General features: G+C 38.8%; 6 protein-coding genes across 9 annotated transcripts; 3 read left to right on the top strand and 3 right to left on the bottom strand.

The window, feature by feature from the left end:
• Positions 1-106: 106 nt before the first annotated feature.
• Positions 107-8,161, top strand: LOC131670016 (probable phospholipid-transporting ATPase IIB). 3 transcript variants are annotated; one of them, XM_058945305.1, is made up of 11 exons: positions 107-645; positions 3,399-3,543; positions 3,621-3,893; positions 3,971-4,213; positions 4,288-4,476; positions 4,548-5,134; positions 5,205-5,775; positions 5,856-6,475; positions 6,572-6,738; positions 6,816-7,019; positions 7,100-8,161. In XM_058945305.1, the coding sequence occupies exons 1-11, from the start codon at positions 437-439 to the stop codon at positions 7,231-7,233; spliced, it is 3,342 nt and encodes a 1,113-aa protein (XP_058801288.1). In that variant the 5' UTR covers positions 107-436; the 3' UTR covers positions 7,234-8,161. The 3 variants fall into 3 exon arrangements, with proteins under 3 accessions (XP_058801288.1, XP_058801289.1, XP_058801290.1); XM_058945306.1 differs by lacking the exon at positions 107-645 and adding an exon at positions 2,266-2,536 and having other exon boundaries at positions 7,100-8,160; XM_058945307.1 differs by lacking the exon at positions 107-645 and adding an exon at positions 2,266-2,797 and having other exon boundaries at positions 7,100-8,160.
• Positions 8,162-8,265: 104 nt separating this feature from the next.
• On the bottom strand, positions 8,266-9,952 carry LOC131670018 (probable phenylalanine--tRNA ligase, mitochondrial). Its single transcript, XM_058945309.1, has 4 exons — positions 9,816-9,952; positions 9,017-9,732; positions 8,655-8,947; positions 8,266-8,580 (listed from the first exon to the last, which is right to left on the bottom strand). Exons 1-4 carry the CDS (start codon positions 9,827-9,829, stop codon positions 8,290-8,292), a joined length of 1,314 nt encoding a protein of 437 aa, XP_058801292.1. The 5' UTR covers positions 9,830-9,952; the 3' UTR covers positions 8,266-8,289.
• A 133-nt stretch (positions 9,953-10,085) lies between these two features.
• LOC131670019 (LYR motif-containing protein 4) lies at positions 10,086-10,845 on the top strand. Its single transcript, XM_058945310.1, has 2 exons — positions 10,086-10,213; positions 10,440-10,845. Exons 1-2 carry the CDS (start codon positions 10,131-10,133, stop codon positions 10,618-10,620), a joined length of 264 nt encoding a protein of 87 aa, XP_058801293.1. The 5' UTR covers positions 10,086-10,130; the 3' UTR covers positions 10,621-10,845.
• Positions 10,846-11,237: 392 nt separating this feature from the next.
• On the top strand, positions 11,238-13,155 carry LOC131669989 (alpha-endosulfine). Of its 2 annotated transcripts, XM_058945242.1 has the most exons (4): positions 11,238-11,333; positions 11,508-11,649; positions 11,714-11,833; positions 12,229-13,155. In XM_058945242.1, exons 2-4 carry the CDS (start codon positions 11,599-11,601, stop codon positions 12,400-12,402), a joined length of 345 nt encoding a protein of 114 aa, XP_058801225.1. In that variant the 5' UTR covers positions 11,238-11,333; positions 11,508-11,598; the 3' UTR covers positions 12,403-13,155. The 2 variants fall into 2 exon arrangements, with proteins under 2 accessions (XP_058801225.1, XP_058801224.1); XM_058945241.1 differs by having other exon boundaries at positions 11,284-11,649; positions 12,229-13,154.
• An 825-nt stretch (positions 13,156-13,980) lies between these two features.
• Positions 13,981-18,331, bottom strand: LOC131669987 (very long-chain-fatty-acid--CoA ligase bubblegum-like). The gene is made up of 10 exons (XM_058945240.1): positions 18,160-18,331; positions 18,045-18,090; positions 17,178-17,385; positions 16,974-17,108; positions 16,362-16,557; positions 16,191-16,292; positions 15,951-16,100; positions 15,034-15,876; positions 14,846-14,971; positions 13,981-14,765 (listed from the first exon to the last, which is right to left on the bottom strand). Exons 1-10 carry the CDS (start codon positions 18,196-18,198, stop codon positions 14,568-14,570), a joined length of 2,043 nt encoding a protein of 680 aa, XP_058801223.1. The 5' UTR covers positions 18,199-18,331; the 3' UTR covers positions 13,981-14,567.
• Positions 18,332-21,401: 3,070 nt separating this feature from the next.
• LOC131670012 (very long-chain-fatty-acid--CoA ligase bubblegum-like) lies at positions 21,402-25,137 on the bottom strand. The gene is made up of 10 exons (XM_058945299.1): positions 24,993-25,137; positions 24,857-24,911; positions 24,370-24,571; positions 24,164-24,298; positions 23,585-23,780; positions 23,398-23,499; positions 23,170-23,319; positions 22,266-23,108; positions 22,076-22,201; positions 21,402-22,011 (listed from the first exon to the last, which is right to left on the bottom strand). The coding sequence occupies exons 1-10, from the start codon at positions 25,008-25,010 to the stop codon at positions 21,808-21,810; spliced, it is 2,031 nt and encodes a 676-aa protein (XP_058801282.1). The 5' UTR covers positions 25,011-25,137; the 3' UTR covers positions 21,402-21,807.
• Between the last annotated feature and the right edge of the window lie 101 nt (positions 25,138-25,238).

The following is a 25,238-nucleotide window of genomic DNA, read 5'->3' as shown; positions in this document are numbered from 1 at the left end:
ATAACGACAGTTAAATGTAGTGTAATTCGCGGAGAGGGAGCGCAAGAAAGCTCATCGCGGCGTCGTCGTTAAGGCGTCGTGCGAACATAGTCGGCGACGCATGCACACACGTGTGCGTGCTAGTGCGTTGCTTACACACCAAATCGATATCTCTCGTTTTCTCTCTCTCTCTCTCTCTCTTTCTCACTCACTCACTCACTCATTCACTCACTCACTCACTCACTCACTCACTCACTCACTCTCTCACTCCCACTCGGTAAAAAACAAAAAAATTGCACAACACGTAAGACACGTCTTATCATCGAAGCGCCGCACGATGAGTGAGATTTCTCGATAATTTAAAGTGGGTGTCTTACCAAGTAAATTCGTGCGTTTCTACTCTCGATGGGAAAAGCCCGAGGAGACGGTGTTGTCGAAGAAGAAGCTGCCGACGAAGATGCGGACCGCGGCTATGAGGTTAGAGGAAATGCCGCGTCTCGGTTCGTCCGATGCTGAGCGTGACTTTGAAATGGACGAGGAGACGGATTATTTGTTGCAACCGCCCGACGATAGCATTCATCGCATGATGCAGGCAAATTGCAAGAATAACCGACAACGAAGATTCTCCAAGTGCTCCGGCTACTTCTTCAAACACATTCTGTGCGGGTAAGCTTGAGGTTCATTGTTCATACCGTGGACACTGCTTCAGGCATATTGTTGTTTTCTCTGAAGAGTGTGCAAGATTTGCTGTCTTAAAAATAAAGTAATGACAGATACAATTTGGAATTTGTGGAATTTGATTTGGAGGTTAGGAATTGCTCGATGCTGTGATAAGATCTGACCGCGCATATCGTGGAAATTCGACTTTATTTTTAAAGAATGCTTTCTTTGACTTATTTACTGTAGAGCGCATGTTCGTTGGACGTGAGGCATAATGTAGATAATAAACACGATCTTAATGTTATTAGAAATATATCAAAAGTACTATTTAACAAGAAAAATACATAATCATCAATTTGAAAATCATACCGTTAATTCCTTAAATTATATAACAAAAGAAAAAAATACAACTTAGGAAAAGAAGCAAAATGAAAATTGAATGCAAATTGTTGTTGATGATGAAAAGTTTACGATCATACTGATTTACTGGTCGAGCGAATCATATGTATGTGCCATGCGTCTGCGCATCTCTCTCTCTCTCTCTCTCTCTCTCTCTCTCTCTCTCTCTCTCTCTCTCTTTCTCTCTCTCTCTCTCTCACTCACTCTCGAGAAGTCCCAATGGCCGTTCAATATGACGTCAGTCTCTGTGGATAGCGACAGATTAGTTCATTGTAGCTTTGTTAATTTGGCACCAAAGTGAAAATTAATTTTTAAAAATATATATCAGTGTATAGGTCTTCTAATGCTCTTTAATGTTATCATCGTAATTTTCTCTCCTCGCTGTTAACGAGAACTTAAATTAAATTGTAAGCACTGGTAGCTATATAAGATTTTTCTCCCCTAAGTCAAAAGTAAAAAAAATCACTTATGCTAATTGAATGCTCTTAATTTTCTCTTTCGATTGGTATCATCATTTTGTCATTATCTATAGAAACATTGTCAAAATTAATTTTCTAATATTTTCCATAATAACGTTTATAGATACGGAATACAGATGCATAAGCGAGTCCGTATGCTCTAACGAGTTGTTTTTAGGTTGGCGGGGCTGCTAGCACTCTTTCTGCACAGTCGTGTTCCGAGTGCAAGGATGGAAAGAAATTATAATGACACATTTTTCAGTAAGAGTTTGCACTAACATTTTATTGTAGTAATCTGAAAAATGTGCCATTACAATTTCTTTCAGTCCTTTTGACTTTCACATAACTGAATCGAACGACTACTGACAGCGCCGCCAACCTAGAAAAACTACAGTTGGCGCATGCGTACACAATTATACATCTTCTGTATATAGATACAGAATTTATACCCGTATTATTATTATGGATAATATTAGAAAATTAATTTTGATAATATTTTTATAGATAATGACATAGTGATGATACCAATCGAAAGAGAAAATTAGGAGCATTCAATTGACATAGATAATTTTTGGTTTAGGAGAGAAAAAAACTTACAACGCTACCAGTGCTAGCAATTTAAATTAATTTGTCATTAACGGCGAGGAAAGAAAAATTTTTATTAAGATAATATTAAAGAGCATTGGAAAATCTATACGTTGATATGATTTTTTTTATTAATTTTTACTTTTGATGCCAAGTCAACGGAGCTGTTCACTGTGTGATGTATTATGTATATCTTTCATACAACGCAAAAGTGCCCGTAAAATCAAGCTGCGCGTTTGTCAATAAATCTTCGTGTGCGTTTGTTCTGCTGCTGTGTGCGTTTAATCTTTAACAATTAACGAAAAAAAAACAAAGTGCATAAAGTTAGCTTTTTAAGCGGTGGTGGCTGTCGTGGGCAGCCTAGCCATGGAAAGACAAACGACAACAATAGTAAGGCTATCTAAGGAGGATATCCCACTGATAAGCAAGCCCCGCAAAAGTGGCTTGTGGACGAGGTGACGTATTAATAGGCGGCTCGCAATCGATCACTCATACACAACTCTACTCAGTGAATTCTACATACTTGGTCTCTTTCTTAAACGGCACACGTCTTATACCTAGTGTGTGCGTACGCGTGCGTGTTTGTGACTCACTCTCCTTCGCAGACTGTCTCTGTGCCTGCGCCTTGGCGACATATAACGTAATATGTAAAGCGCGTAAAAAATGGAAAGGCTCCGACTGTTCAAAGCGGCCCTTGGCCAACTAACCAGGACATTGTAATTTACATTTTTTCCCCATTTCATTTTTATAAAATGCTCTTTTTCTCTGTTTCTTTATTAGTCAGTGTGGGAATCACAGCTCATTGCTCTCTTTATATTCTGCCTATTCTTGATCACTTGCTCTCTGTGTGCATGTTGTTTCACAGGTCTACATAGTGTTATGTTCTGTGCCAATAGGGAGAATACCTAGTAGAATTTGGATATTTCCATTTCATGTAGATTAATAAACCATTCGCTGTATCAAAGTAGTTTCATAATAACCAAATAGAACTTTGAAGGTTTCTTATTGATTTTTTTATACCTTGTATCCACAGTCTGCATGTTCATTTGTTGAAATTTTGATACAGACACCATTTTATGAGTAATATAAAATCTAATTGCAGCTTAATCTTTTAATCCTACTTATTACTCGTCACTGTCATTTACATAACTTCCACCATTGATGCTTATCAATTTTATATGATTTATACTACATCAAGTGCCTTATTGAACCATAAGTTTCTAATATCTATATGCATATAGTTTGTTCATTTTAACGTTATAGCTTTTTATTAGATAAGTATTATTAAGGTATTTGTTACATGAACATTTATTGCAGATGCTGTACATGGATATGGCGAAGATGTTGCAAAGAGAAGGAGCTCAGAGCAAGGACCATTCAAATCGGTCTATCCATGCACGAAAAGTTCCCTACAAATGTTATTCGAAACCAAAAATACAGTATAATTACTTTTCTACCAATGGTTTGTATTACCCAATAATCCAGATAGTTAAAGAACATCCATGTTAGAGTCAAATAACTACATAAGTCAAATTTTAGGTTCTATTTCAACAATTCAAATTCTTTCTCAATCTGTATTTTCTACTGATGGCCATGTCACAGTTCATACCAGACATTAGGATTGGATATTTGTACACATATTGGGGACCATTGTGTTTTGTTTTGGCAGTGACATTTTGTAGAGAAGCTGTGGATGATTTTAGAAGATATAAACGAGACAAAGAAGTTAATAATCAGAAATATTATAGACTAGTCAAAGGTATAAATATACCAGAGCTGGTACCAAGTTCTAAATTGCGTGTTGGAGATTTGGTAAGTAATTTTTCTTTTAAATGTACCTATTGAACAAGGTAAAATTATTATAACTGATGTTTATTTAATTTGCTTAGGTGATTGTAGAAAAAGGACAAAGAGTGCCTGCTGATCTTGTTCTCCTAAGAACAACCGAGAAATCCGGCGCCTGTTTTGTGCGAACTGATCAGCTAGATGGTGAAACCGATTGGAAGTTACGTTTGGCTGTACCAACGACGCAAAAATTAGATTCAGATTCTCAACTATTTGACATCAAAGCTAGTCTCTATGTAGAGAAGCCTCAAAAAGACATTCACAGTTTTATTGGTACCTTCACAAGGGTAACTATTAAAAATTTTATTTGTTATGCGATTTATCTGAAAGCAGATAAATGCAAATTTTATTATATTTCTAGTACGACGGATACACTAGTGAAGAAAGTCTTGGAGTTGACAATACACTATGGGCAAACACGGCCGTAGCATCTGGTTCGGCACTGGGTGTGGTAGTTTATACCGGCCAAGAAACAAGGTCTTTGATGAATCACTCAGCACCAAGATCTAAAGTCGGCTTACTCGATAAAGAAATTAATCAATTGACAAAGGTACACACTTTCAATTATATTCAATTGAATCTAAAGTTAATGACTTTTCACGACGAATATTTAACTTTCAGGTACTCTTCTGTGCAATGATTGGTTTGGCACTAGTGCTGATGTGTCTGAAAGGCTTCAGTGGGCCATGGTACCGCTACATGTTTTGTTTCGTGTTGCTGTTTTCATATATTATTCCTATCAGTCTTCGTGTGAATCTTGACATGGGCAAAACTTTCTATGCATGGTGCATTCAAAAAGATCAGAATATAGCCGGTACAGTTGTAAGAACTACGACTATCCCTGAGGAATTAGGTAGAATATCGTATCTGTTGAGTGACAAAACTGGAACGTTGACACAGAATATCATGGTATTCAAAAAGCTTCATCTGGGTACAATATCCTATGGACAAGATTCTTTCGATGAAGTTTCGTCCGTGTTGAAAACATTTTACACAGCCGATACCGATGCTTCGCCAGCGAGGTCAGCGACTGGTACGCATACTGGAAAAGTAAGGAGGTCAGAAAATACCAGAGTGTACGAAGCGGTTCATGCTATCGCTCTGTGTCACAATGTCACGCCTGTCTATGATGATGTTACGAATAAGGATGTCAATAATAAACTAGACACAGATAGCGTGGAAACGGTTGAAACTAGCTCAGTTCAAAGGTAGATTTTTGATTTAATAAGATTTATTGAAAAAAATAATGTTAGTCGATTGTTTTTGTTTATTTTTAAGCCAAGGAGAAGGAAGTATAAATCCCGATCAAATCACCTACCAAGCCTCAAGTCCTGACGAAGTCGCCTTAGTTAAGTGGACCGAAGAAGTCGGTTTGGCCTTGGTTAAAAGGGATTTGAATACAATGCAACTTCGAGCTCCAAACGGCAAACACTTGGACTATAAGATCTTGCAAATCTTTCCATTTACCTCCGAGACTAAACGCATGGGTGTTATCGTTAAAGATGAAACTACAAACGAAATAACTTTCTACCTGAAAGGTGCAGATGTCGTGATGGCTGGTATTGTTCAGTACAACGACTGGTTGGAAGAAGAATGCGGAAACATGGCAAGAGAAGGTTTTCGTACTCTGGTCGTTGCTAAAAAGCACCTAAGCGAAGAACAATATTTAGACTTCGAGGCGAAATATAACGCTGCAAGGATGTGTGTCACCGATCGTAATTCCAGAGTTACTGCTGTTATTGAAAGCCTTGAAAGAGAAATGGAGTTATTGTGCGTTACTGGGGTTGAAGATAAGTTGCAAGATAAAGTTAGATCAACTTTGGAATCTTTAAGGAATGCAGGCATCAAGGTAAAAAATAAATTCCGAACTTATATAATTATTATATTTTTTGATAGACGCTGATTGTGGGATTGTTTAAATTTATTTAGATATGGATGCTGACGGGAGACAAATTAGAAACGGCGACTTGCATAGCCAAATCCTCACGTCTAGTATCCCGTACGCAAGGCCTGCACGTCTTTAAGTCAGTAGTAACACGAACAGATGCCCACTTAGAACTCAATATTTTCCGTAAGAAGCAAGACTGTGCTTTAGTTATCAGTGGTGATTCTTTAGAAGTTTGCCTACAGTACTATGAAGATGAGTTTCTCGAACTTGCGTGTGGATCCCCAGCAGTAATTTGTTGTCGTTGCTCACCTACGCAAAAGGCTGAAGTGGTTAGTCTGATACAGAGGCATACTGGCAAGAGAACTGCTGCTGTCGGAGATGGTGGTAACGACGTGTCAATGATCCAATCTGCTGATGCTGGAATTGGTATCGAAGGTCTTGAGGGTAGACAAGCTTCTTTGGCTGCTGACTTTTCAATTACGCAGTTTAGTCATCTCGCCAATTTGCTGCTTGTGCATGGAAGGAGGAGTTACAAAAGATCCGCTGCTCTCAGTCAATTTGTTATTCATCGTGGATTAATTATTTCAACGATGCAAGCAGTCTTTTCTACAGTGTTCTACTTTTCATCCGTACCGCTCTATCAAGGTTTCTTGATGGTCGGGTGAGTGTCTACATTTAATTTGTTTTATTTTCTGATCCTACACACGCGCGCGCGCGCACGCTCATATTATACTACAATTTTATTGCTTTTTTGTAGATATGGTACATTATATACAATGTTTCCCGTTTTTTCGCTTGTTTTGGATAAAGATGTGTCCGGAAAAATCGCTCTTACTTTTCCCGAGCTTTACAAAGACTTGAGTAAAGGGCGTTCCTTATCGTACAAAACGTTTTTCATGTGGGTTCTTATCAGCATTTATCAAGGTAAAAGTTAATGCATATTATAAAGTAGAATAAAAAATTCATGGAACATGCTTAACGAACTACTTTTTTTTTTGCAGGTGGTGTTATCATGTATGGAGCATTGATAATGTTTGAAGATGAATTCATTCACATTGTTGCCATTAGTTTTTCTGCTTTAGTACTAACAGAACTAATAATGGTCGCTCTAACGATTAGAACATGGCATCATCTTATGGTCATTGCTGAAGTTTTCTCGTTGGCCTTGTACATGTTATCATTAGTTGTTTTAAAAGATTATTTCGGTAAGTAAATTATTTTATTTTTGTGACATTTAGTAGTATTTATATCTTAAATAAATTATCGTTTTTGGTTCTATTTGTAGATGCGGATTTCATAAAAACTCCGGACTTTTTATGGAAAGTAGTAGTTATAACTTTGATATCTTGCATGCCACTCTATATACTGAAGCTTTTGAGGAAAAAGTTTTCGCCGCCAAGTTACACAAAATTATCGTAGAATTGGTCACAACTCGAGAAAATTCAATAATCTGTTTGCCTTAAATTTGAAAATGAAAAAGTTTATAAATTGTGAAAAAACAAACAATGCACATAAAACTTTGACATCTGTTTAAAAAAAGAAAAAATTTGATCATGCTCATAAAGTGGCATTGACAACAGATCTTGTATTTGTTTGTGATAAAAGAAAGTTAAACTGTTCAGTATTTTATGTAATTATTGAAAATTTATTTTTTGATAATTTGCCACTTTCGAACAGCTTCCATCTTCTGCGCCGTATATATTTTACTTTTTTGTATCAGATTTAAACAAATATTAATGTTTAATCATTATTTATATTACTTACGAGTATAAGGAAAATGAAGAGAAGTGAATATCAGCGTGTACAAATGTCAGAGAAAACAGACTGTGATGGCGTAAAAGTGATGTTTTTGTGGTTTATGTAAAAAACATTGACATGATTCTTTTAATGAGCATATTTTGTATTTAATAATCACTCATCTACCGATAAAATATCTCTTTCCAAGTTATAGTAATTATATCAGTAACTGTATAAGAATGAAAAAAAATACACTCAAATGTTTCTCGTAAATTGACTTACACTCGTCGCTCGAATAATACGAAGTTTTATTAGCTAAGTAACATTCAGCTAATGTTGCGATTTTTGAGAAGAATTTGCATTAACACCACTACCAAAGACATTTCAACACCTATTAAACAGCACACGTGCATTTTAAAAAGGGGACAATTTATAATTATAACTGTATAAATTATCGTGATGATTCCCTAATACACTAACAATATAGTTTTTATAAAAGAAACGATTCTTTTGTAAACTTAAATGGAAGCTATATAAAATAGATATTGTAATCATGAATGAAAACGTGATGGATTATATAACTCTCAATAGACCTGTTTTGTTTAATGTATCATATATTTGTATTTAATTTACGAAAAAAATAAAAAACAATATATTCGTTAAAATTTATGTTTATTATTAAAATAATATTTATATATTTACATAATAACTATGTACAAACCTAATAAACAATTCTAATTAGCGAATAATAACATTCAACTGCTTTTTAGCCATCTCTTCAATTTTCTTGTGAATTTCATTCACTTCATTCTGTGTTAAAGGTCGTTCCATATGTCTATAAACAATGCTATAACAATGCGAGACTTTTTTTGTTTTTGGATGGATGAATTCATCTACCATCTGAATTTGCTCGACGGTATCGCCAGCAATATCTCTGACGAGATCATAAAAATCGTTAGAGCAATATGACGATTCTTGTGGCAACCAGAAACTTATGTCATTGCTACAGGGTGGATGTATACTGATGGCCTGTGATAAAAATATGATTATTTATGTCTACTTCACATTACTTCAGCCATAAATAAATGAAAAAGAAAGCTTACTTTGTAAGTAATAGGTTTGTTCACATCATTTGTAATAAACTGATTCAAAAATCCACTATCAGTGCTCCAAAATAACCTAATGTCTGGAATTGAGTACAAACACATTGCAAGCCTCTCGATACCAAGACCAAAAGCCCATCCAATTCTATCTGGTGTTCCAGATTTATGTAGGATTTCTTGCCTGATTATCCCACATCCAAGCACCTCTAACCATTTTCCATTATAAAAGACCTCTAGTTCCCAAGACGGATGGGTAAAAGGAAAATACTGTTCAACCCATTGACATTTGATATCTGTAAAAAAATATTTATAATGATTGGAGAACGTTTATGGAAAGCTTTCATGCCAAATTTTTATTTTACCTTTCCCAAATAGATCTTTGGCTAATCCTACTAATGCAGTTTTCAAATCATGCTCCATTACTTTCACAGCTTCCAAAGTATGACATCCTTGTTTATCAGTATTTTCAACACCTCTATGCTCAAAAATATTTAAGTTATTATTGGAACCCTTCACATTCTGGAATACTTCATTTACGGTACACAAATGTACACCATCGACTTGATGAAATACTGGATAATGAGTTGAATCAATTTCATCTCTTCGATAAACATCACCAATGATAAGAAATTTATCTAGACCCATTGTAATCAATTCAGATTGATGAGCTGTGGTGTGCGCTCTTAGCATTGTATCTTGATTTACATAGTAACAATCACTTTTTTTTCGACTGGGATGATCTATTGGAACAAGCAACGAATCATAATTTTGAGCAACTGACACAACTGGACTCAAGTTGTCATAAACACTAAACAATGGGCTCCCTGTATGACTAGTATAAGCTTTGTAGAAATAATTTACAATACGTTGTCTCACATGCGACAGTGGGTGATTTTTCGTAACATGGAGATTTTGTCCAAGTTTTGAAATAATCTTTGGAGTTATATTTGTCCACTCATCAGTTGGGTACTTATTACCTAGCAGTTCTATTGTTCCTTCACATTTATTAATATCTGGAGCTGTTGTCAAATATCTATAAATAATTCTTGTCTTCTTGATAGGAGACAAAACTTTCAACCTGTAAAGATTACTTAATTAACTTATTCAAGTAAGCATTTTATTATCAAACATCAAATATCATTCTTTATAAAGCATACTAACCATCGAATTCTCATTTTTGTAGTTAAATATATCCGTATTAAATAAAAGCACAAGAAATAGAGTATTTTAATTAATATATACACAGTCAAACATTGCTGATTTTAAGCATTTATTTGCTAGCTTTCAATGCACGAGAATTCCGATTAGTTTTAATAAATACACGAGAACAGTATGAGATTTGAGATGATGGTCGAGAAAGAAAGTGCTCGCAGTAATTATGTGATGCACGTATGTGCATATACTTATATGTTTAATTCACCAATGTATGCAACGTCTGGTAACGTGCGCACATATATATACACATAAGTAAAAAACATGGCGTGTAGCCGCAAAGCAATTTTGGAGCTTTATCGAGATTTGATAAAAGAAAGCAAAAAATGGTCTAGCTATAATTATAGGTATGCACTACAATAATTACTATATTATATATATTACATTTTCAATATAATGTTACCTATTTTTGTCGTTCAATTTGCTGCGGTTCAAATTGGTTAGAATATATTTAACCTAAAAGAAGTGTTATTAATATAATTATTATAGATTTAAATAGACGAAACGTTTTAGTAAATTATTCTCATTTAAATATATATCAAAATTCGATTTAATCATCATATTTGTTTCCAGAGAATACGCGTTGCGGAAGGTTCGACACGATTTTCAACAGTATAAAAGTCTAAATGATGTATCGCAAATACAAGAATGTTATAGGAAAGGATTGGAATCGTTGGAAATGTTGAAGAGACAAGTGATCATCGGAAATTTATATAAAACGGACAAATTAGTTATTGAAATCAAGCAGAAATAGTCAATGAAATGGCTTAATTCTTTCTTGCACAATACAATAAGACTGTAAATATAAATAATAAAAATATATTAACAAAGGCGCAAATAACAGCTACAATAGGTATAATATTAAATACTGTTGTATGTGTATTACTTAATGCTATTCATAATTTTGTAATAATCCTTATTTTTTAGGAGTTTTATTTATCATAGTATGATGCAAGCTTTTATTTAAATAAAAACGTTAGATTTATCTTACAAATTGCCTTAATTTTTTAATGTAGAACAATAAAGTAGAGTGGTTTTTAATAGAAAATCAATATAGTATTCTTAAAAAATTGAGATACAAATTTAAAAAATATTTACAACTGTGCTATAAAATTGACATTACGGTGTAGATTTTGATCAGGGTATAAATAATATACAGCATTTGTTATGTTCAATAAGTGAAGATGGTATAAATTGTGTAGAAATGAGAAAAAGTTTTTTAACAATCGTTGATAATTTTCAAATCTCTCATCGTAAAACGAATTCTCGGCACTTGAGTACATAGTCTATGTCAAATAAAAAATAACACAATTTTTGAATGCGTACAATAATTGGCCACAAAGCCTTGACATTGCATAATGAATTCGCGCCAAAATCATTGATGGCAGCAGCGTCGCATTCAATTATAACGACATCAACGGAACTGCAAGAGTTGTCGCGCGAAATTGCACTTACGAGCCTACAAAGGTAGGGATAGAGAGCGTTTTTCATATTCGACAATCGTGCATATAGTGCTCCAAATTTACACCTAGGTCACACGACGCACGTGAATCACTCTTTAAAAGAAAAATAATTTTTGGACAGCTCATTTTCCCCTTGAACAAGTGGAATTTTCGATTACAGAACAAAACTCATTTTAAGGTTACGTCCTTCGGCGCTTTCCATGCAGAGGTGACTTGGTCGAAAACTGAAAACACGGAAGAGAGAGAGACAGATTCATTAATCAGTAAAGATGAGTGACGAAAACAAAGATTTCACTCAACAACAAACTGAAACCGTTGAGGTATGCATCTGTTGGGTGGAATTATTTTTGTAATTTTGATAACCTTTAACCTTGTACTTTATAGCCTTCGCTTAACGATCTCGAAAAGCTGGAGGAGGCAAAACTTAAAGCCAAATTCCCAGGTGTTTCTGGCAGACCTATCGGTGGTCACTCGGCGTTTTTACAGAAGAGACTAGCCAAAGGAGTGAGTAACATTGCCTGTTTATTGTTTATTTGTATCTCGCTTTTTCCTATCCAATAATATAAGAAGTTAAGCACTGCTAATTTATTTGCTAATGTATAAGCGTTCGTCCCAAGTCTATTTCAATGTCAAATCTTTTTCTAATTGTTTAATATGTAAGTACTCACTTTATATTATATTTTAATTTTTGTAAACACTAAAAATCTTTGGCATTTATGTTTACATGGATTCACTAATTTAAATAATTGAATGAGAAGATTTTGAAAGTATTTTTTATTTAAAATAAAATATAATTATTATACTACTGTAAATACCTTCTGAAGCACTAGTAGTACAATATCTGCTATTAAAAATTTAATAAACATAGAAATTTACTAAGAATCAAATAATTTTTCCAGCAAAAATTCTTTGATTCTGGGGATTATCAGATGGCTAAACAAAAATCAGCAGCCAAACCCAAGCCAGCTGGAGTGTTGCCAACAGGCGATGCTATACCAACCCCAGAAACTGTACCACAACGCAAGACATCTATCATTCAACAAAAATTCAACACTTCAACGAGTATCTCATAAAACCTTTTATTTATTTTGTCATGTTGGTAGGGTGTATTCAAGTTTAACTAAAACAAAAAGAAAACGTCCAAATCATGAAGTCTGGGTGTCTGGATGTAAGAGTCATGCAAGAAGTTTTGCACTTTGTTAACTCTCAATGAATTTCCGTTTTCTGTAGATTTGTAGTCTAAATCACATTTTTTGTTTACACTATTAACTATTTCTGCGAATGGTTATATAAAGTTTCCCTAGCTTTAACGATACAATAGTTGAACTTTGAAATAGAAATATTTTTATGTTTCATTCATTGTTTACTAAAATCTACCAAACATAATTGTTTATAAGCATTGCTAGAATTTTGAGGAAGCATTTAAAGCTGAAATATTTGCTATAATATAAAAAAAAATTTTACTACTTTATAGAATTCTTTAATTAGACAGTGAACAAAAAATACTAACAAAATAGTTATACAGACCTCTGTTTATATCATTGTAACCTTATAAGAGTAATCAAATCGAAGTGTAATTTACAAGATATAGAGTTATATTAAGATGCAGCCACTGAGCAGAAAACGTTACAACGTTTTAACTCTAATCTAATTGTACTAAAAAGAAGTTTATTAGCATCTGCATTTTGGAATTTGCTGTGATGAGTTGGATGAATCTATTTTCATATTAAGGTTCAGAATGTCCTAATAGATCCAATACCATATTTCAAGTAACTGTAAGATCTATCAGTCTTTTGGTTATTGTAAACTACATTATCATTAGAAATGTTTTTTATTTATTACCTATAATTTTTGAATTGTAAAAAATAAAAACAAATTTAAATAATAAACACGTTTTAATTAAATAATAACAAATGTATTTTAAAATCAATGTAGAATTTTAATTCCAAACAAATCATATTGTATTGCATAATATATTGTTATTTACACTGCCCGTCAATCACTTTTGCCATGTTTACCTCAAAATTAGGCAAACTCGTGTATTTGTATCTCGGTCGGAAATCATCGTATCACAAAAAACAGCAGGGCATTTTAAAGGTAATTGCAAAAGCTTCCATTTAAGACGTGCAGAGACTTAAAAATGAAAATATGTGTTTTTTACAGTAAAAAAACTGATTAAAGAAATTTCAATTTTTTTAACCTCGACTTAAATCAATGCCAATTTAGAACCAGGCGGTGGAGGGCAAATCGACCGGAGGTGTTCGGAGGGTAATGTCTTTCCTTTTAAAATTAGCCCCCGCGGGGTTCTATCCGATGTTTTTTGACCGAGTTACGGCGTTTTTTGTAAAAAAATAATCTTTTTTTTCAATCCTCAATTACTTCGACTTGCGTACGTTTTGGAAAAAATGCCAAGGAGAAAAAAAGTTTCATTTTGTGCCCAAGAATACGAAAATAAAATCAAAATAAAGAAATAGAGAAAAAAAATTTTTTCGGTTTTTTAGCGCATTAAAAAAATAAAAGAATTTAACTTTTTTTTTACGCATTTTTTTAAAATGTCTAGGGACGTAGTAAATCACAAAAAAACTAAAACTAAGCGTAAAAGAAAAGTTAAATTCCTTTATTTTTTTAATGCGCTAAAAAACCGAAAAAAAAACTTTTCTCTATTTCTTTATTTTGACTTTATTTTCGTATTGTTGGGCACAAAATGAAACTTTTTTCTCCTTGGCATTTTTTTCCAAGACGTACGTAAGTCGAAGTAATTGAGGATTGAAAAAAAAGGTCTCTGCACGTCTTAAATGGAAGCTTTTGCAATTACCTTTAAAATGCCGTGCGGTTTTTTGTGATACGATGATTTCCGACCGAGATACAAAACATTCAAGTTTGCCTAATTTTGAGGTAAGCATGGCAAAAGTGATTGACGAGCAGTGTACATTGAATATACTAATATTTTGATTACAATTACTGTCTTGTTTTAAATATCAGCTTTAATTTATTGTATATCATATAATGAAAAATAATTGACGCCTAATATAATAATATAACAAAATCTTTCCCTTCCAAAATAAACCATTTTTTTCTATATACCACTAATAGTTATAAAAATTCGATTGACACTGTGCGTGCTTTATTCATCGCAAATAAAAGGCCAAAATTATTAACGTGAATCCCCTTAGGTAAAATTGAATTCAGTATCAGGTACATGGGCATCACCACAACAGAATAACTTTTAAGAAAACTATTATTCTTTGTACATATCTTCGATAAGGTCGGCATACTTGTTTACGATCACGTTTCGCTTCAATTTCAAGGTTGGACCTAGCTCTCCGGTTGGCAAGGAAAAGTCATGTGGTAAGACCTTAAACTTCTGCACACGTTGAGCGTTACTTATTGCCTTGGTGTTGGCTCGATTTATTGCATCCTGAATTCCTCTATGTATCTACAATAATAGTTAAATTTTCAAGTGCAAGTCTTCTTTTATGATTCAATTGATTTCAAGACCATTCGACTTCCACTTACGATTGGATCTTCGTTATCAACAACCTCTTTGATAGTTTTGACTTGGCTACCCAGAGACTTGGCCCAGTCTACTGATTCTTTAGTTAAGGTCTCCAATGGCTCTCCAGTTTCCACGTTCACTTCGGTCTGTAAAGAGCTTCAATTAACGTTAAGTAAAGAAGCAAAATGTTGAAATAAATTTAACGCACCTTCAATGTAACGAGCATCGTCAAATACTTTCTTCGATCTCCAATGAGCATAGCATTACTGATGGCATGACACTCCTTCTTGAGTTGCTGCTCGATACGAACCGGAGGAATATTTTCGCCACCGGCAGTGATAACGAGCTCCTTGATTCTGCCGGTGATGTATAAAAATCCATCGGCGTCCATCTTCCCGAGATCTCCACTGTGCAGGCAATGATTCTCGTCTTTGGCTTCTTTCGTCTTCTCGGGATCGTTGAGGTACCCCATGAACACGTGTCTGCCACTCATGCAAATTTCACCCTCGCCTTCGCTGTCCATGTTATCCAAATGAGTGCCGAATCCCGGTAGAGTTCTACCAACGCTGGCAAGTTTGAAACTATCGTGGGTGGCGATCGAGTGGGCAGCCGCGCACTCTGACATGCCGTAAGTATCGATTATCATAATGTCCAGACTGATGAAGTACTGCTTGATCTCGGCACTCAAAGGCGCCGCTCCAGTGCTGAAAATCTTGCATCTGTCCAACCCCAAAGTTGCCTTGACTTTGTTGAAGACCAGATGCTTGGCGAGAGTGTAGCCCCAGGATTTGTAGTCGAGCCCGTTCATGCGATTCGTGTGGTACTGCAGACCCTGCGTCTTGGCCCAAGTGGCGATCCAGATTTTGATCGGTCCGTGGGTTCGGGCGGCGGCCCGCATCTTCTCGTAGATCTTCTCCCACACGCGCGGCACAGCGAAAAACACGGTTGGTCGCGCGGCCACCAAGGTCTCGAGGAGGCTACCCTTCAGCGCGTGCTTGTCGGCCATGTAGACCGTACTAGCCATCGAGATGCTGACGAATATGTCCAGTATCTGTGAAAGGTTAAAGGGAAGCTCGTTGAAGTCGTTCGTCGACCAGCCGTTGACGTTGCCTCTCTCGCGCCTACCTGAGCAGCAACGTGCGACAGTGGAAGAAAGCTAACGCCGATTTCTTGCGCTTCTTTCACAAGGCCGACGGCTTTCAAGATCGCCCGAGCGTCGCTCAGGAGATTGTCGTGACTCAGCATGACGGCTTTTGGATTTCCCGTGGTTCCTGACTAGAGTGTTCGTTCGTTAAGTTGCTTCTATTGGTTCTCCGGCTGAAAATGCGGGAAAATTGGCAAATTCTATCCAGAATGATGACTTACGGTGTAGACGAGAGTGCAGCATTCGTTGGCGCCGATAGTCTTCAAGACGCTCTGCAACTGATGGTCCGGCTGTCCATGGCCTATCTCCATCAGCTGGCTCCACTGCAAACACGATGCTTTTTCAACGCTTCTCATTCGCGACAATTGATTTCGGTGGTAAACACAAGTTACGCTCAAGACGTCTTTCCTATTTGGAGCGCCCTCGTACTGAACGATCGCCTTCAAGTGCGGCAAGTTTTTCCTGATCTCCAAGATCTTTTCCAGCTGTTTGGCGTCCTCAACGACGATTATGTTTGCCCTGCTGCTTTCCGCACAATATTGACAAGCTTCCGGCGAATTGGTCGTGTATATTCCAGCCGCGAATCCTCTGCGAATAACGATTGTTTTTTCAGCATTCTTATCGTTATTTCGTTGTTGTTCGATTCTCGATCGCGTGCGTTTTCGTGCTTTTTCGTGCGTTTTCGTGCGTTCAAATAAAAGCGCCAACTCAGCCTTTGCTAGCCAAGCTAAACGCCAAGCTTTGCGAGCACGTGCGTATTACGTCCGGAGCGTGCAATTAGCGACGCTATGATATTATCGGGATTCTCGTGGCAGCTCGCTCAATGAAAAACGGCGAATTGCAAGCTTCGCGTGACTAAAATCGTCACTTCGTTTACAGCGATCTCGAAGCGAAACAAAAGAAGCTCTTCGGATGTCGCGAGGTCAACTTGGACCTTGGTTTTGCTAAACTGTTGATCGACTCGCTAGAACAAACGTGAAAATCACTCCAGACTCGCTATTTACCCAGCGTAGATAGCCGCAAGATCGGAGATGAACCATTCCGGCGAATTGAATCCAAGAATACAGACGCTGTGATGTCTCTCGAGGCCCAAATGCAAGAAAGCTTTGGCAACGGTCCTCACCTGAGCTTCGTACTCTCTGAAAGAAATACAAGAGTTCGCATCGCAAGTCACAATCGTCGCGACGTTCCGTCGGTGAAATATTCACTTGTACGTGATGGTAGTGCGCTGGCCATCGACTCCAGGTCTGGAAACAAGTGCCGGCCGATTGGGGTATTTGCTGGCCGTGCGAGCGAGAAAGCCAGGAATCGACAGGGGCTCGTAATCGTCGTCTTCGTAGACACCTACTTTTATTCGCGTTCTGCCGCTTGGCTCCCATGTCGTATCGACCTCTGACGAAAGGATCTGATCGGGACCTTACGCGAGCAAATCAATAAAGCAATCAATCATTTATCATTTCCTTCAGGGGAGCTGCCAATGATAAATGGTGAAAATTGAAAGATTTCAGTAGTGGATCGTCACATTTTTTCTATCGTGAAGTACTCGGAATAAACTTTATTTTGTTTTGTTTCTCGCGAGCTTGCAAATCTGAAATATACTCCCTAACAAGTTACCGTTAACATAATTTATCGAAGAAATTTGACGCCGTGTGTCAAGATCACTCTTGAGGTTTTGTACATCGGGATTCGCATGCACTTTGAGGTGAATGGAGCAGCTTTTCACTAATATAATTTTTCCACGTCTAAAAGGCAGCTTTTTCGAATCGCGTTGACAAAAGTTTTGTAAAATAAGCGAAAAACTTAGCTCAGGATGATGCGCGGCCCAAATGTTTTCCGATAAATAAAGTGGCCGTGAACAGTAACTTTGCAGAGTGTATATTTGAGATTTTTGAGCTTCCGACCAAGACAATTAAAGCTTTTTCCGAGTAGATTGAGAACAAGAAAGTTTTATGACGATATCTTTGACAGAACAGTTTTGACAAGCCCGCAAAGAAAACTGTGAGTTTTCACCGATTAACATCGATTCGAATATTAATGATCGCTAACAAAAGAAACGCGGGGCGCACAGAACTCACCTTCGAGGCCCGTCGCGCTGGCTACTGCGTACCGAACCGAATTGGCCTAGAACAAAAGAAAGCACGCATTTCGGGGCTAACTAGCAAAAGAAACATTGCAATTCAATGAACTTACCGTGCCGTCGCGACCAAGCCCGTTAGCTTTGGATGCCATGTGGACGCGCAAAGACCGTATACGCTCGTTGGGGCCTTCGTGCTTATTCCGACGGCGTGCGCGACCCGGCGAAGTGTGTGCGTGCGCGCGCGCGCATACGAAATCAGCGAGCGCTATCGAATCTCGGACGCTACTGTCCTCGTCATCCGCATAATGCTCCTTCGTTACGAGAATCGCACGTATATAGCGCACGCGACATCACCGGAGTGCGCGCGGGGATATCCGAATGGTATCGTAGCAGGTAAATCTTGAGCCGCAAGTCCGTTCGGTTTTCATATCGCTATACGAATAATTGCAATGCAGTCGTGTTTCATGGCGAAGGCGGCCAACATTTCGGTATACTTATCACTCGGCACAGCTTGTATAGTTTCATGCAATACCGACAGTTTACTGCGTTGCATTGTTCATAACTTTGCACGCAATGTGTCTGAATACGCATATTTATACGTCATTTAAAAGTCGTGTCAAATATGAAAATGGTTGACGCTGCTGGCACAATATAAAACTTGTGCTTGATGTAACTAATAACAGCGAAAACAAAGCTTATATAAAATTAATGCAAATCGTGTAGCCGATTCCAACTTGGAAATACACTTGTCGTGCGAGAATCCAAGTCACCTTTTTTATTTCTTTTTTTTCTTACGACAGCAGCGTGCGCTCTTTGCGAGCGAAAGAATGCATCAATTCCTGCTGGCGTGTGTGGTAACGTAACATACACTCACATGCTTAGATCACTAGGTTAACGAATTTTTAAGGGGGGGGGGGGGGGGTTGATATTCATCAACTTTGCCTAACTATCGAACCGATATTAGATTGTTATTGTTGGAAATACGTTGCTGCTACCGTTTTTACAACTTTTAGTGCACGTACACCGCGGTTGCCTTGATCACTCGTCGGGGACGTCATCTTCGTACGTTTTCTAGACATCTGGATTATTTGCCGTACCTCGTCCTCGCGTTTATCCTTGAGCATTGCGTAAGGCACGCTCAAGCGTACAGTACTCGAATACTTATCAATTACAAATGACCCTTTCGTATTTTTGGATTCGAATAATAATAAGCAAATGGCTACCTGTGCAGCGATTCCTCGAACATTGAAATCGACGGAAAACCGCGGTGCCGTATTGAGCAACTGAAAATTTCCGAGATGGGTATTAAAGAAGATGAATCGACGGATGAAATCTCGTTATTCACTCCACCGCGCTATTAATGAAACGTGTACACATATCGGAATGTAATGGGATGTCGGGCAGCTGGACGGGATCGACGAAAAAAGTGGCATGACTTGGCATTTACGTAAATATAAAAACGTTACGTATCCGCCACGCATGTTTTAATTCGACTTAAGTTCAAATGAAGCTTCCAAACCTGTTTTCCGCTTCAAATCAGCTTGCTGAAGAATCTGCGGGTTTTTAGTCTGTCATGAAGGATTATAAAAGTCGACTGAAATCTCAAAATAAGACCCGTGTAACTTGTTGCTATAAATATAGCGATGGAAACGTGGTCGATCGCCTGCGATCTTATAATACTTACACATCAATCATAATTTTTTGTTCTCGATCATTCTTAGTTATTACAAAATTATCAGTCGAAGGAAAACGCCATTTTTCCTCTTCATTATTCAAGATACATTTTGTTTTATTCATTCGAAATAACATATTACTATAGACGTTAATGAAATGTCCATCGAAATACAGAATAAATATTATGTGCGCGTAACATAAGTTTCTTGTGGAGATAGAAAGCGATTGATGAAATTTCGTTGGATTCAAATGAAAGACGAAGAAGAAACAACCTGATCGTGTTGATGACTACCGAATCAGGTTTATCAATGTATTTTTTCGGAGCAACTCATTCGAATTCCTTTTATCTACGTGTACGTTAGCATCACTACAAGCCAAGAAAAATAATCGTCGACACTAGTCGAGCTTGAAGATCCGAGCTCAGACCGGCGCTCGTTTCTCTTGTTTCGTTCGACGCGCAAGTTCGTGCCGAGGCCCGCTTCGGCCGCAAAAGTTACGGAGTCTCCCTGCAGAGGTCACGTCGCCGCGCCGAGTACGAAAAATGTGTCTTGTTACGAGCCAATTAAAGCGCTGTCTAAATGCAACGAGGAACAGAGCGATCCCGGCAATCTCCAACGGTGCCTCACAGCCAATGACAGCTGACTAAAATTTCAATCGTCATTTGAAGCCGGCGCTATTCTTCAACGGACTATTTTTTTTTTCGTCAATTCCACGCCTGCCGTAGATCGTCTCCACGAGCCTGCAAACAATTTTGGCAATAGCAATATGCAATGTGGCTCGTCGCTAACAGCCTCTGCAGCAGCGCAATGTAATAACAAATTTGTGCCAAGCTCTCGGCGTGAATTCTTCGTTGCGCAAGTAACGCGGATATCGTTTAGCCGTTACAGTCGACAACAGACCGTTCAATGTTGACGAACTTGAAGAGACCTTGATCGAAAGTTGTTATTTACTGGATTCGAAGCTAGAGCTGAATCGACGCGAGGCAATTTGTCTTGGAGTAAGTTTTCTTTGTGTCTCCTGCAAAGCGAGATAAGAAACCACTAGTCATCTGAAACAACGTGCGTTTACTAGTGTTTACCACGCAAAACGCAAAACACGGTCACCTGCAACTTCGATCACAGTCGCGACTCCATCGAGTAGAAATTCCACTCGACTCAAATGGGTGCACGTGGAAAAATTAGAATTTCTGCACCAACGCAAATCTTTAATATTTTCACGTTGCAGTTAACGCAATAATAGAGGCTCGTATGTCAGGCGAACCTTTGCAGCTGCATTGCGAATTCTGGTTCGACAAAGGCCAATTCAGCCGGAAAATTCAACTTATTCAATGTAGAAGGAATAACTTTTTACGAGAAAACCAATTTGAAATTAATCGTTGGCACTAAATATTGTACACGAAGTGTTTCTACGCGGAGAATCAAACCTCCTTATACCTCTTTAATAATAAGGAAGACAAACTTGTAGAGTGAACGAGTTTTTGAGTTACATACAGAAAAAGACTAGTAAAGTGGAGCAGTTGGTTTATGCGTAATCTAGTTGACTCACACTTCTGTACACAAAACGGAGATCTATAATAGCGTTCGTTATTCTAAAGTAGCTTAGAAAGCAATTTCTTTTTGTCGTTCGTCGAACTGTATTCAGCCAATTGAGTCTTACAGAATGATATATCTTGGTAGACCCATTAGAAATGTACTTTTTTTATTATAATTAAAAATTGTATTCACACTTTTAATATGTTCTAGTACAAAATCAATTAGAATTCGTGAAAAATAATATATATATATATATATATATAAGATTTTTGACGCAATACAAATTTATAAGACGGCGCGATTCAAGTTCGCACTTACACAACGTCTTTCCGTGACGTAAGTATAGTTCATAACGGCAGCTTTAGATTAAAAACTGACCGTGAGGTTTTCAACTTGACTAAGTGACGGGAAGACGAGTCGTAAAAGCGCAAGTAAGGATTTGAGGGCAGTGCTAGAAAATGATGAAAGATACGCGTACCGCAAGGGAGACTCGACGGCACGATGTCTATTGTCGTTATATACTACTGTCTATGTACAGCGAAGCTTACAAGAGAATCATTGCTTTCCTCTGTACATGGCCTCGATGATGGCGTGATATTTCTTGGCGACAACGTCTCGTTTCAATTTTAACGTTGGCCCCAACTCTCCGGTCGCCACGGAAAAGTCACGGGGTAGAATGCAGAACTTTTGCACGCGTTGGGCGTGGCTCAATGCTTGCTCGTTCACTCGACTGATTGTTTTATTAATACCCTCATCGATCTGTCGAGAAAAATGTGACCCTTCGATATTCCCTCTCCTCGCTCGTGTTTTCATATTTACTTACGTGTGGATCTTGTGTTTCGATGATTTGAGTGACAGTTGTCGCGTGACTACCGAAACAGGCTGCCCATCTGATTGCTTCTTCCGAAAGATTATCCAAGGGCTCTCCACTAGCCAGGTCGACCTTAGTCTGCCAAAAAATAAAGTCTCGTCCTAATCGCGAATCGAAATGGCTAGAAATAACGTAAAATAACCTTGAACGTGAGCAGAACTGTTAAGTACTTTCTGCCATCTCCGATAAGCATGGCATTGCTGATGGCCGGGCACGCTTGTTTGATGAGCTGCTCTATGCGAACCGGAGGAATGTTTTCGCCACCGGCAGTGATAACGATCTCCTTGATTCTGCCGGTGATGTATAAAAATCCTTTGGAGTCCATCCTCCCGATATCACCACTGTGCAGCCAGTTATCCTTGTCCTTAGCTTCCATCGTCATCTGGGGATCGTTGAGGTAGCCCATAAAGATGTGTCTGCCGCTCATGCAAATTTCACCCTCGTCCTCGTTGTTCACGTTATACAATTTGGTGGAGAAAGTAGGAAGAGTCAGCCCGACACTGGCCAGTTTGAAATTTTTGTTTGTCGTGGTCGTATGAGCACCGGAGCACTCGGTCAAGCCGTAGGCGTCGATTATGACGATGTCCAAGCTCAGAAAATACTTTTTAATGTCCGTGCTGAGAGGCGCAGCTGCCGTGGCGATGATCCTACATCTATCCAACCCCAAGCTCCTTTTGATTTTGTCAAAGACCATCCTCTTAGCGAGCTGGTAACCCCACGTTTGGTTATCGACGCCTTCCATACGATCCATGTGGTATTTCAAACCCTGAACTTTGGCCCGGTTCAAAATCAAAGCTTCTACAAAGTTATTTCTGTGGGCGTTCGACTTCATCCTTTCGCTTAGCTTTTCCCAGACACGTGGCACTCCGAGGAAAAACGTTGGTCGAGTTTCGACCAACGTCGTAAAGATACCACCCTTTATAGCATCTCTGTCCGCTACGTATACTGTGCCAGCTGTCATCATCGGCAGGTAGATGTCCACGACCTTCGCGATAAACGGTTGTAAAACTTTGACGTCACCATGAGCGACTGTTGTCTAATCATACCTGAGCAGCGACGTGCGACAGCGGTAAAAAGCTAACGAAGACTTCTTTGGCCATGTCCGTCACTTTCATTGCATTCATGATCGCGTGAGCGTCGGCTAGCAGATTGTCATGGCTTAACATCACAGCTTTTGGATTTCCAACCGTTCCTGACTAACAAATTCAAAAGTGCCCTTGGTTATTCTTCGGACGATCTTTCGTTCGGTTGTCTAAAAATAACTTTCGACTCACGGTGTACACAAGAGTGCAGCACTCATTGATTCCGATAGTCTTCATGACGGCTCTCAAGTGAGTGTCAGCCTGCTGTTTACCTAAATTTAACAAATCGCTCCACTGTAAAGAAGAAAGCAAAATGACGCAGCAAGTTGAAAAATTTTACGTTCGAGAAGTTGGCTGAATTTGACGTTCGATAACTCACACTGAGAACACCATTGATTTTAGGAACCCCGTCGTACTGTATGATGGTCTTCAATTTCGGAAGATACTTTTTGATCTGTAGTATCTTAAGAACTTGGTTGTTATCTTCTACGACGGCGATGGTGGCTCTACTATTTTCCGCGCAATATTGACACGCCTCCGCCGAATTGGTCGCGTAGATTCCTGTGGCGAATCCTCTGTGAAAACAAAATAATTCGTACTGCCGATGACCTTTCAACGGTCATAATGTAACAAGTCTGATAAATCGTTGTGAAAAAACAACTTTGCGTGAACGTGATGAATCTGACGTGATGTTTATGCTACGTTGAAAGCGTCTACATGATTATTGGTGATGTGAGTCCATTAGTCCATGGAGAACAATGATCCCGACGAAAGCTACAAAATCGTTATTTATTGGAAGAGGGAAACGCGCGGTAAAAATCAATCCAATCGATTATTTCCTAGAACGAGAACGAAACGGCGATTGACCGCGTTGACAGTCAAAGATTAGCCGGTGCGCGTAAGACCAAACGCGGCAAATCACGGCGGAAGGTAAATATTTTGGCGACGCGCAGCTTACCCAGCGTAGATCGCGGCGATGTCGGCGATGATCCATTCCGGCGAATTGAAGCCGAGAATACAAACAGAGTGATGCTTCTGCAGACCCAGAGACAGAAATGCTTTCGCCACAATTCTCACTTGATTCTCGTACTCCCTGAACGCAGATGAAATCCAGTTTAACGCGCATTCGGCCGTCGCATCGATTCGAGTCGGTTTCATACTCACTTGTACGTAAGTGTCGTGCGTTCGCCTTTGGCATTGGGCCTGGAAATGAGCGCCGGCTGATCCGGATATTCTTTGGCGATGCGAGTGAGAAGTCCAGGAATGGAAACGGGTTCGTAAGTGTCTTCAACCGCGCGATCTATGACGACGCTGACGTGCGGCTCCCACGTGCTATACGATTTAGCATAGAGAATCTGATCGGGGCCTGCGACAAGTGACAGACAGTGGAATATCAGTGCACGCCACCGCTGGCGATTCAATAGCACAGCGCGACCATTCTGAAATTGAAGGCTGTTGTTGATAGGCCGGTTGTCAGGACGCGAAAAGGCCCTCGACGAGAAACAGTTGGTCTAGGAATACCAGTCCCTTTCGTCGTTCATCGCTTTCATCGTCAAGCGCACCGGCTCTTACCGAACAGCGCAGTTACCTGACCAGTGCGAGGCCGAGGCGGCCACCCTAAAACAGCGCGTGGAGCCTGCGAACAACTCACCGTCCAGTTCACTCAAGTTGGAGAGGTGCTGCCCGGGAAACTCGGCGCTCGTGTCCTAAAAGTTCCAACCAATTGTCACGCTTACGATGCCAATATTGCAAAGTTGCGCGGCGATCGACAACAACAACCAATTTACCTTGCTCGTGGACGCCATGCCTGGTTGTGGACTCGAGGCGCAGCAGCCAAATCTCGAGCGCGACTGTCGATCGGCTTGTTTGCGCGCGCTCTTTCGAGAGCAAGCCAATGAATGTATGCGTATGTGCGTGTGCTCGAGTATAATTTCTCGGGCTTGGCCTCGGGCTAATTGACGACAAAAGGGATTTTCGGTGGTGGGGAGAGAAAGCCAGGCCGCTCCAATGTCGCCTCTCATCAAAAGACATAT

The sequence above is a fragment of the Phymastichus coffea genome, unplaced genomic scaffold (genome assembly GCF_024137745.1).
Source record: "Phymastichus coffea isolate CEN01 unplaced genomic scaffold, Cenicafe_Pcof_1.1 PCOF00099, whole genome shotgun sequence".
Classification (NCBI taxonomy): Eukaryota; Metazoa; Arthropoda; class Insecta; order Hymenoptera; family Eulophidae; genus Phymastichus; species Phymastichus coffea.
Note: the sequence above shows the minus strand (reverse complement) of the source record. Positions and strands in the feature narration are given on the sequence as shown.

Excerpts from the sequence above, each read along its gene's own strand:
- LOC131669989 (XM_058945242.1), top strand. The coding sequence starts at position 11,599 with ATGAGTGACGAAAACAAAGATTTCACTCAACAACAAACTGAAACCGTT. Across the intron at positions 11,650-11,713 it reads AACAAACTGAAACCGTTGAG|CCTTCGCTTAACGATCTCGA; the intron begins GTATGCATCTGT and ends TGTACTTTATAG. Across the intron at positions 11,834-12,228 it reads AGAAGAGACTAGCCAAAGGA|CAAAAATTCTTTGATTCTGG; the intron begins GTGAGTAACATT and ends TAATTTTTCCAG.
- LOC131670018 (XM_058945309.1), bottom strand. Across the intron at positions 8,948-9,016 it reads CAAAGATCTATTTGGGAAAG|ATATCAAATGTCAATGGGTT; the intron begins GTAAAATAAAAA and ends ATTTTTTTACAG. Across the intron at positions 8,581-8,654 it reads ACAAACCTATTACTTACAAA|GCCATCAGTATACATCCACC; the intron begins GTAAGCTTTCTT and ends TTTTTATCACAG.
- LOC131670012 (XM_058945299.1), bottom strand. Across the intron at positions 24,572-24,856 it reads CAACTTGAGTGAACTGGACG|GCCCCGATCAGATTCTCTAT; the intron begins GTGAGTTGTTCG and ends CACTTGTCGCAG. Across the intron at positions 24,299-24,369 it reads CGCACGACACTTACGTACAA|GGAGTACGAGAATCAAGTGA; the intron begins GTGAGTATGAAA and ends ATCTGCGTTCAG.
- LOC131670016 (XM_058945305.1), top strand. The coding sequence starts at position 437 with ATGCGGACCGCGGCTATGAGGTTAGAGGAAATGCCGCGTCTCGGTTCG. Across the intron at positions 646-3,398 it reads TTCAAACACATTCTGTGCGG|ATGCTGTACATGGATATGGC; the intron begins GTAAGCTTGAGG and ends CATTTATTGCAG. Across the intron at positions 6,476-6,571 it reads CAAGGTTTCTTGATGGTCGG|ATATGGTACATTATATACAA; the intron begins GTGAGTGTCTAC and ends GCTTTTTTGTAG.
- LOC131669987 (XM_058945240.1), bottom strand. The coding sequence starts at position 18,198 with ATGGCATCCAAAGCTAACGGGCTTGGTCGCGACGGCACG. Across the intron at positions 18,091-18,159 it reads GGCTTGGTCGCGACGGCACG|GCCAATTCGGTTCGGTACGC; the intron begins GTAAGTTCATTG and ends CTTTTGTTCTAG. Across the intron at positions 14,766-14,845 it reads TTGATAACGAAGATCCAATC|ATACATAGAGGAATTCAGGA; the intron begins GTAAGTGGAAGT and ends CTATTATTGTAG.
- LOC131670019 (XM_058945310.1), top strand. The coding sequence starts at position 10,131 with ATGGCGTGTAGCCGCAAAGCAATTTTGGAGCTTTATCGAGATTTGATA. Across the intron at positions 10,214-10,439 it reads TGGTCTAGCTATAATTATAG|AGAATACGCGTTGCGGAAGG; the intron begins GTATGCACTACA and ends ATTTGTTTCCAG.